This window comes from Zerene cesonia, chromosome 9 (assembly GCF_012273895.1).
Source record: "Zerene cesonia ecotype Mississippi chromosome 9, Zerene_cesonia_1.1, whole genome shotgun sequence".
Taxonomy (NCBI): Eukaryota; Metazoa; Arthropoda; class Insecta; order Lepidoptera; family Pieridae; genus Zerene; species Zerene cesonia.
This window is the reverse complement of record NC_052110.1, coordinates 5057510-5066966: the sequence shown is the minus strand read 5'-3', so window position 1 is coordinate 5066966 and position 9457 is coordinate 5057510. Positions and strand designations below refer to the sequence as shown.

Here is a 9457-nt window from a genome sequence, read left to right as displayed (position 1 = left end):
TTTAAAACGATGAGTACATTTACATTTATAATGGAGTATTGTGTATTGTTTGGTTTTGTTTACAAACATACGCGTATTTCAAGAACTAAACCACCAATAGATGGCGTTATATTAAATAGCTATGCGTATTTTACAACAAAATCGATTTAACGTCTTCCATTGCTGACTTTATAAGGCGATGAATCACAACATTAAATGAATCGTAGAAATGTAGTTGATACAACGTGCAATAATGATTTTCCTCATATCTATCGCCCTGACTTGTGGATAATCCAAGAATATGAAACGCACACATTCACAAATTATAATTAATGCATTTGCCACATTCTAAGAATTGCAGTTAATGAATAAATTTTTAAGGTAAATATGTATTTTACTGCAATTCTTTAATTTATAATTAACTAATGATCATCAATTAATAGATGCGTACAAGCATACCAGTACTCTTAAAAATACTAAGAGTTAACTTTCAATATTAACATTTTTTAACCTGTTGTAACAGATAAGGTTGTTTTATTTACTTATCTAAACTATTAAATAAACCTCTTTTTAACAAACTAAACAACAATATTTTGTATGGGAAATACTTGACTAACGAGTCCAAGGAAGGAATTCAATACACATTTGAAATAACCATTAATTTAACCCTGTTAATGTTCTTTGTTCAACCAAGTCTTTAAGTAATTTTAAGCAAGTTACGCTATTAATGCTAATACCATGACAAATTTGGACGCGTGAATCAGCACAACAAATTATTGAATAAGTTTGTTCTACTGGGATTTTACTCTGTGGCATTCGCACACATGCAACCGGTACGAATGTACGCGGCTGCTGCGTGTGCGCACTCAGTACTCACTGGACTGCAGTCGTGTTTGATTTTTGTGATTCATTTGGCGTTGTGGTGAAATTCTCTCGTGTAATTTTGTGCTTTTTAACCTTATTTTAACTGGATTTCTTATATAATTGCTGGTAAGTTTTATATTATTGTTTTGGAATGATTTAGTGACAATTGTTTAGGCTTTAACGTTAACTTTAGCGGTTTCCAATCAACGATTCGACAAAATACCATGTTACGATTAGTTTATGGCTCTTGTGTACAGTTTGAAGAGAAATTATTTCCGTAATTTCAACTGAGTGTTTATTTTGGCCATACATTGTGGTGATTCGTATATTTTGAATAAGAATATTACGTTGTTTCATTGACTGGCCTAGAAAGCGATATACTATATAGTAATTGGTAGGTTATTATTTCTATTACATCAGTAATTCTGACATGGTCATTACAATTTACTGATAGTGCGAGTACGTTCTACTTACTTAAATAGCAACGTTTTACGGAATTTTATTTTAATTTGTCTATCCTCTTTTAAAAAAATATTTTACTGTTTATTTTCAAAATCAAAATATATTTATAGAATTATTTGCCTTTAATATAATTGAAGGAAGCTAGCAAATATAAATGATTAAAAAAAAATGTATAAATGTCATTTAAGTATAGCAGGAAAAATAAGATAAACACTAACTTTTTCCTCATACTGCTTTGAATTTAAAATGCGCATTGACATTTGCTTTCTGAGTCTTGTACCTATGTGATAACAAACAGGCAATGAATAAATAAATATGATGATTTCCTGTGATTGTTTTAACGTATGCGAAATTGAAAGTATACATATAATACGTATATGTACCTAGAATGAAAAGACATAATCATCGAAAAAGTTTTTATTATTGAATACTAGCTTCGTCTCGCGGTTTCACCCGCGTAAGTCTGTATCCCGTAGGAATATCGGGATAAAAAGTTGCCAATGTGTTATTCCAGTTGTCCAGCTATCTACGAACCAAATTTCATTGCTATCGGTTCTGTAGTTTTTGCGTGAAAGAGTCACAAACATACACATACACAAACATCCATTCTCGCAAACTTTCGCATTAATAAATATTAGCAGGATATAGATAACAGGTACCTATATGCATACCTTTTACAAATTAAACAACACATATGTTAAAACATTTTCATATACCGAAAAACCTGAAATGAATTTATGCCTATCGTGGACGCTAATTTCTGAATGAATCCAATAAGAATCGATAAAACAGATCCAATAGGCATAGTTCTGGGATCGTGTTTTGTTCGCGAAACGCAAGTGGCCTTGAAGTTTTTACACGTTGCATGCCTATTATAGGCATGCAACGTGTAAAAACTATAATAGTGCTCAGTTTCTATCTACACTATTCGAAATAACTTGTTCATCAAATTGTTTTTTTGTGGAGAAATATTTAAATTACCGTAACATTTATTTTATTCACTCTATTTATTTTAGGCGTTCCAGACTTGCCCGAATTTTATTTTCTAAAAATATGAAACTTAAACAGTAAAATACTTAAAATCCGCTAAAAAATGTATGAAATCGAATTAAATGATTATGAATTTAACACATAAAATATAAAAAGTAATGGTATATTTTTACACACATCAATTTAAAACGGTTTCAACTTTCAAATAATTACAACCACAGAAAATTGCACCTATCGCGTTTCATTGATACCAACCTATTGACATTTATTATTAAACCGTTTCGTACGGTAATAGGGTTGTATTTAGCTTGTGTAACAAGTCATATGAAGTTGATATACAATCTACATCTATACGTAGGTATATAACAAACGAGGACTAACACCATAGAATTTAATCGACTGAATTGTAAGCATCATCGCTAGAAACTTCGAGAATACATAATGTTAATACAATTATTACGGCTGATTTTTTATTAGAAAACAAGAATTAATTTGATAATTATGATATGTGCTAACGTAAATAATACATATATATGTAAAAAAAATTTCAGGAGCACGACTATGAAGTTTTTTTATTAGGTATAATAATTATTGTATGTAAATACCGGAATATATTTTTATTACACGAGTATTGTTAAGAATTTAATTAGTCTAAAATCTAAATATTCGCAGGTTGTGCAATTCTTTGTCACAATCTATTTTAAAAGGTTAATGTAACAAATTACAACCTTTTTTTAATCTGTGCGATAATTACACTTGTTTCTTGACGGAAAAAGAATACAGAGCAAATAGAATAAACATTACTAAATTGGTTATCTATGTATAAAATTGTTTATTTTTTCAGACGAAATGCAGGTAGCTAGGCGTGACTGGTGTTGTGGAGGCAGCCTACGAATAAAATGCTTTATCATTGGATACATGAATTTGGTAAGGAAACAATTTAAAACAATAACGATATAATATGGGTGGGGTAGCTTCCCTGGTGCGAACTGGCCACGAAACTCGAACTGGCGAATCACACCCAATCTAAAGAGCTAATATCGACGCTGAAGAAGCAATTGACAAATGTTATGTAATCTGTGGCGTGAGCTTGTGACGTATTTACGAGTGTTAGCTAGTGTAATAAGTCATAGTTTAGAGCTACAGCTTTGTCTATGGACACGTTATAACATGCGTTACTACGTATTTATTATAAGCTATGAACCTGTTTTATACCAATAGCGTATCTTCATCATTAAGGGAAAATGTGAGTCAAAAATTTTTACCCAGTTGACTTTAAGATGGGAGACTGTTTCGTTAATTGTTTTTAGAAAGGCAGTTTTCTTTCCTGAATAATAGTATCTAGCTGTAACCTGCGGTTTCACACACGTAGTACATTATGTTGTATAACCTATAGACTTCCTTAATAATGAACTATTCAACACAAAAGTAATCTTTGAATTACTAATGAATACTGAGATTGACGTTCAAATCAATACACTCTTTAACTTTATATATTTATATACTTACTATCTGTACCTCGCGGTTTTGTATCCGGTAGGAATATCGGAATAAACAGTCGTCTATGTGTTATTCCAGTTGCCCAGCTATATACGTACCAAATTTCATTGCAATCGGTTCAGCAGTTTTTGCGTGAACGAGTTACATAATAACACATACACATACATCCATCCTCACGAACTTTCGCATTTAGAAATATTAGTAGGATATACACCCTCATAGGAGGCCTGTTTCCCAACAGTGGGAACATGTATGGCCTGAAGATGAGGAAATGATGAACGAATATCGCATGCAATAGTTACTTGTATTACAAGTAATCCATTTAAACAAAAGTTCAGTTAACGATAAACCAGTCTTTCAAAGTCACCAAAAACATACTAATTACGGCTGGAAACAGTATTTCATCGGCCCTATCTGGCAAACGAAAATCTCTTGTAACTAACGTTATCAAATAACTGAAAGCCCGCATTGCAAAACACAAGAGGATTTTTTTAACCTCTTATTTGTACGATATGGGTGCAAAGTATGCATTTTCGTGACAATACGTGCCGGCTGTATGAACTGTATTTTCGTACTTATTTTTAACTAGCTACGCCCCGCGGTTTCACCCGCGTAAGTTCGTATCCCGGGATAAAAAGTTGCCTATATGTTATACCAGTTGTCCAGCTGTCTACGAACCAAATTTCATTGCAATCGGTTCAGTAGTTTTTACGTGAAAGAGCATACACACACATCTATTACAAACTTTCCCATTTATAATATTAGTAGAAAGTTTAGACACAGAAAAATTGACTTTTTATGAAGTAACTCATGAATTAATTAAATCCATTTCTCACTTCATAACATGCTTTTTAGAATTGTTTCTATTGTTAAGATTTTCAACCGACCTCAAAAAGGAAGAGGTTATCAAATCGACGGTATTTTTATTTGTTATGGTCAACTTTTTACTGGCGAACCGAATTTTATGATTTTTCTTATTTGAAAGCTGATGCCTCCCATGTATTCCTGTTTAAATTTTGGTCTAGTTCAGACAATTTGAAGGCGATACAGTTATAAATCCTGTTGATATCCGTTGCTTAAAATTTGGATGTCGAGTACGCTTTGTCAAAAATCGTATCATAAAATCATTTCGTTGCAACGTGAGAGAAAGACAATCGAACAAACAAACAAAGACGCTTTCGCATTTATGTTACTGAGAATATTATGCAATTCAATAAGTGCATTGACTTCGTAATAACTCATTGCATTCCTTTAAAATTGTAGACATGATTCATATAAGGAAAAATACACATTTTATTGTATGTAGTGAATGTAGGGAAACTTCAGACTGGAGTAAATAGTTAAAGGTCTTTAGCTTTACATGTTTGTCCCGGCTCCGCCCGGATATCAAGATTCCTACTTTTTGAGAAATTTTTGAAAAAATAGATAAAATTTGATCCCGCCACGTGATCAATTTTTTTCTATTCTTCCAAAATTCTCGTTTATAAAAAGCATTTCAATACCACAAAACAATTAAATTCCTACTTTTTTCCAAGGGAGTTTTATCCTAACACCCAAGTCAGCTCATACCCTGTCTGTATACGAAATTTCACCAAAATCCGTTCTGCAGTTTTAGTGTGATTGACGGACAAACATTCAAACAAACAAACTTTCACATTCATAATATTAAAGTGATTAAGTTGGGTGGATGATGAAAGACTACGATCCTTTGGAGGGTGCTTTGAAAAGCGTCCAATTTTTTGGTCATCAGAGGAGTAGATTACCTACTTGAGGCTTACAAGGAACTTCTATAAACCACTATCTTATGAACATACTTACATAATTTTTTGTTATAAGTACGTAGCGTTACTAAAATGTATTAAATTTATATATTTTTATTTGTGAGGGTTATTAAATGGATAATGAAACAAGATGGTCATTTTTAGTAAAAAGATTTTTAGCTCTAAGTTCTTAATAAACTCATTAATACAGTTTTTAAATAATTTATATTCATGTATTCATAGTTATACGATAATGTTAAAGTAATTTTTCATGAGTGTTTTAAAGATAAAATTTTATAAGCATATAGCAAGCAAAAACTACTAAACGGATTTTGATGATACTTGGCAGTGATGTAGCTTATTTTCAAAAGTGGATATGAGCTAAAGAACACACTTGATTTTGTCCACGGTACTGTTTGTATTATTTAAAATTCAAACCAAAAGTGTAATAAATACATAATATCATCATCATCAGCCCATATATGTTCCCACTGCTGGAACACAGGCCTCCTATGAGGGTTTAGGCCATAATCCACCACGCTGGCCAAGTGCGGGTTGGCAGATGTCACATGTCGTCCAACTTTTAATTCTTGGACATGCCGGTTTCCTCACGATGTTTACCTTCACCGTTTTAAGCAGTGGTGATGTAATCCACATGTGCAGATAAATTGAAAAATCAATTTATTTCCTGCACGCTCGCTCCGGTCTCGAACCTCGACTTATCGATTTTGAAGTCCGAGGTTCTCACCACTGAGCCACCACTGCTTGTAAATTTGTAAAATAAAATTGTAAATACATAATATACAGAACATTAAATTCCCAATGCAATAATGTAACATATTTACAGATTGCGAGCATCACTGACATCGGATGCCATCTCCTCATAGTCGCCATTGTTACCAAGGGTTTCCAATGCGACCCCGACAAAGAGAGTGTAAGTTTACCAAAGATGTCATACATTTTCTGAACAATGGTTGAGTTCTTTAATTCGTTGTGTTATTCAAAGTACAAAAATTGACTCGAGTGTGTGTGTTTTTGTGTGTGTTTGAATTTGAAATAAAACGACCGTGTTATAAGTAGATATAGGGTTAAATAACTTCGTTAGAAATAAAAATGAGAACAATATATGCAGCTATATTGGTACTATTATTTTTTCAGCTTCGTTTAATAGACTGGCCTTGGCTAGAACCAATTCTCCTGGTCCTTAATCTAGGGACGCATGGATTCTATCCATTTCCCCTCATCCTGCGTTCTTACACTGACGCCAATATAGACTATTTGCCGCTGCCTGGACAGCCCCGGTGCTACCCTGGTATGCTTCATGTGTATCTGATTGATATTTTGAACTTTTTGATCAACGCTATATGGTTCAGATTTGTTCTGTCATATGTCGCGGCTGTACATAAGGTAAAAAAAATTTAAATTATTGAAATATTTACTACTTATTATTTATTTAGTTACTGTGTTTTCTCGATTATTTTTATTTAATTGATACCAACGAGCGCAAAACCACTGATTCGATATAATAGGACTACTTAATAGAGGTTTTTGAGAAGCCCCGTTGAATTCTTTATGTTTGTACATATGCTTTAATATTTGGAGAATAATAACGAATAGGTTACACGTAGCATTTAGGTGAATGAAATATATAGAGATAAAATCTGTATATCTATATTTCTGACTGCGTGCAGTTAGCACTACAACAAAACTTAAAATTTCACAGAAAGATCCAGAACCCATGAGAATGTTCTATGGCCTATCCGTCCTGAAGTTGGTTCTTCAGGTGCTCTACATAGCCTACCAACCGGACCGCGATGACTTCACTGTGGAGGGCTACTGGTTCATCAAACTGATGGATGTTTGTAAGTCATATAGTTCTTTCATCTCTTAACTACATTGCATTGTATTATTTAAGTAGTCAGTAGGTCATATCTTAATATACATAAATTACTTGTCATATTATTTGTCCACGATGGACTCCTAAACTATTCAACCGAGTCTAATACATTTTACACAATCTATGCAGTTTCTTCCAACTTAAAAGATAAGATATATTTTTTTTGTAACGTAAGGAAATCCTTCATGGATGCTACTTCGACGCTAGTAATGAGGGGTTACTGGGATCTCAAAAGATAGGATACCTAGTATATATTATTTCAAAGACATTAAATTACTAACTAACTTACTATATGATATTTAATAAAATTTACTCAGTTTGGAAAGCAGTCCATACAGAGAAGAGCCGCCAAGAAACTTAGTAGTTGCTCTTTTAAAATCATGTAAATTTTTCATTTAGATTTTACATAATATGTCCTAGTAAATATGATAAATGCGAAAGTTTGTGAGGATGGATGTATGTGTATTTGTATGTATGCTTGTTACTCTTTCACGCAAAAACTACTGAACCGATTGCAATGACATTTGGTAGCTGGACAACTAGAATAGGAAACTTTGTACAGATTTACGCGGGTGAAACCGCAGAGCGCTGCTAGTATATCATAATAACGAAGACAAAGAACTGTTTATTTATTATTGTGTGTTTATCTATCTATTAAGTACTTAAAGTAATTCAATTTTATTTAAACAAATTCCTATCTATTTTTTAGCATTTTTTTACTCAAAACAGATTAAAACTTGCATAGAACGTAATAATAAGTTTCACTCAATTTAAAAGTCAGTAAATATAACATGAATAAAAACAAAACATTATTTCCACAGGCATAGCAGCCATATTCTTGTACATAATCCATAAGTATACAAAACAATTGATGATTGAAAGAGCACAACTTATTGTGGATCAGCCGCCATCATACGTGGAGTGTCTAATTAATGGGAGAAAACCACAGATAGAAGAAAAGAAAGAAGCCATCGTGACAGTAGAAGAGGCCAAAGACAATACAAACGTGGCAGCTATATAATTTTGTTGTATGGGTTTATTTTACGAATTTAAATTTTGATTCCTAATTTTTATATTTTTTTAAATATTAAACAGTTTTGACATTTATAAACAGTTCGAAAATTTCTGCGACAGTAATCATGTAAGTAGTAAATGTTTGTTTTTTTTGACAAAACGACTTCCTATGGTATGTTTAAAGTGTTTATTGTTTTTAATTATCAAGACAAATATTATGTAATCTCAAATAAAGATACTTATCTTAAAGTTTTTCGTTTAATTTCCAATGGTGTTAATATTTACGTGAAAACTCATAAAAATAAATCGTTAAATACAAGAATCAAATTCATTTTGTACTATCTTGTAAATTAAATTTGAACCCTCATTATAATTAACAAATGTGAATATAAAAATATAATTATATTTTTCCTTTAAAAGATTATTTTTAAAACCTAAAACACCTTGTTAATACATTACACAGGCATAATCCGTTTAATGCTATAATAACAGATCACGACTGCGAGGCTGAAATAACAAAGCTTCATTGGAAATTGTTCAGTAAAGTGAAAGCAATAGATGCGAAAATCGTCCACCGCAAAATGTATAAGTGGTGCTGTTTTGATCATTATTGTATTTGGAGGGTTTCCAAAGTTCTTAGCAGGTTGTGGTGAATAGTAATACCTGTGATGCTCTTTATTAATTTTATTGTGCATTTAGTGTGCGGTCAGATATGTAAGACTACCGAAATGCAAACTTTTAATATTGTATTTTAAACTCGTTATAAAAACTACAATTTAGAAAATGTATAGAAATTATACTATAATACGGACAGAGCTAGTGAAGGTACATAATAATTAACTCTAAGAATACAAAAATGCACAAATGCACAACGAAAGTAAGTTACACCTTCATAACTAGATATGTATGGTACCATAAGCGGACTACAAATTCCAAGAGCAAAAATGACGCACGCACACATTTTAGTAGGAATAGAATAAACGAATCATCC

General features: G+C 32.1%; 1 protein-coding gene across 1 annotated transcript; it reads left to right on the top strand.

Moving 5' to 3' along the window:
* Window positions 1-810: 810 nt before the first annotated feature.
* Window positions 811-8715, top strand: LOC119829001. Its single transcript, XM_038351348.1, has 6 exons — window positions 811-969; window positions 3140-3222; window positions 6403-6489; window positions 6714-6962; window positions 7279-7417; window positions 8274-8715. Exons 2-6 carry the CDS (start codon window positions 3145-3147, stop codon window positions 8471-8473), a joined length of 753 nt encoding a protein of 250 aa, XP_038207276.1. The 5' UTR covers window positions 811-969; window positions 3140-3144; the 3' UTR covers window positions 8474-8715.
* The last annotated feature ends 742 nt before the right edge of the window (window positions 8716-9457 follow it).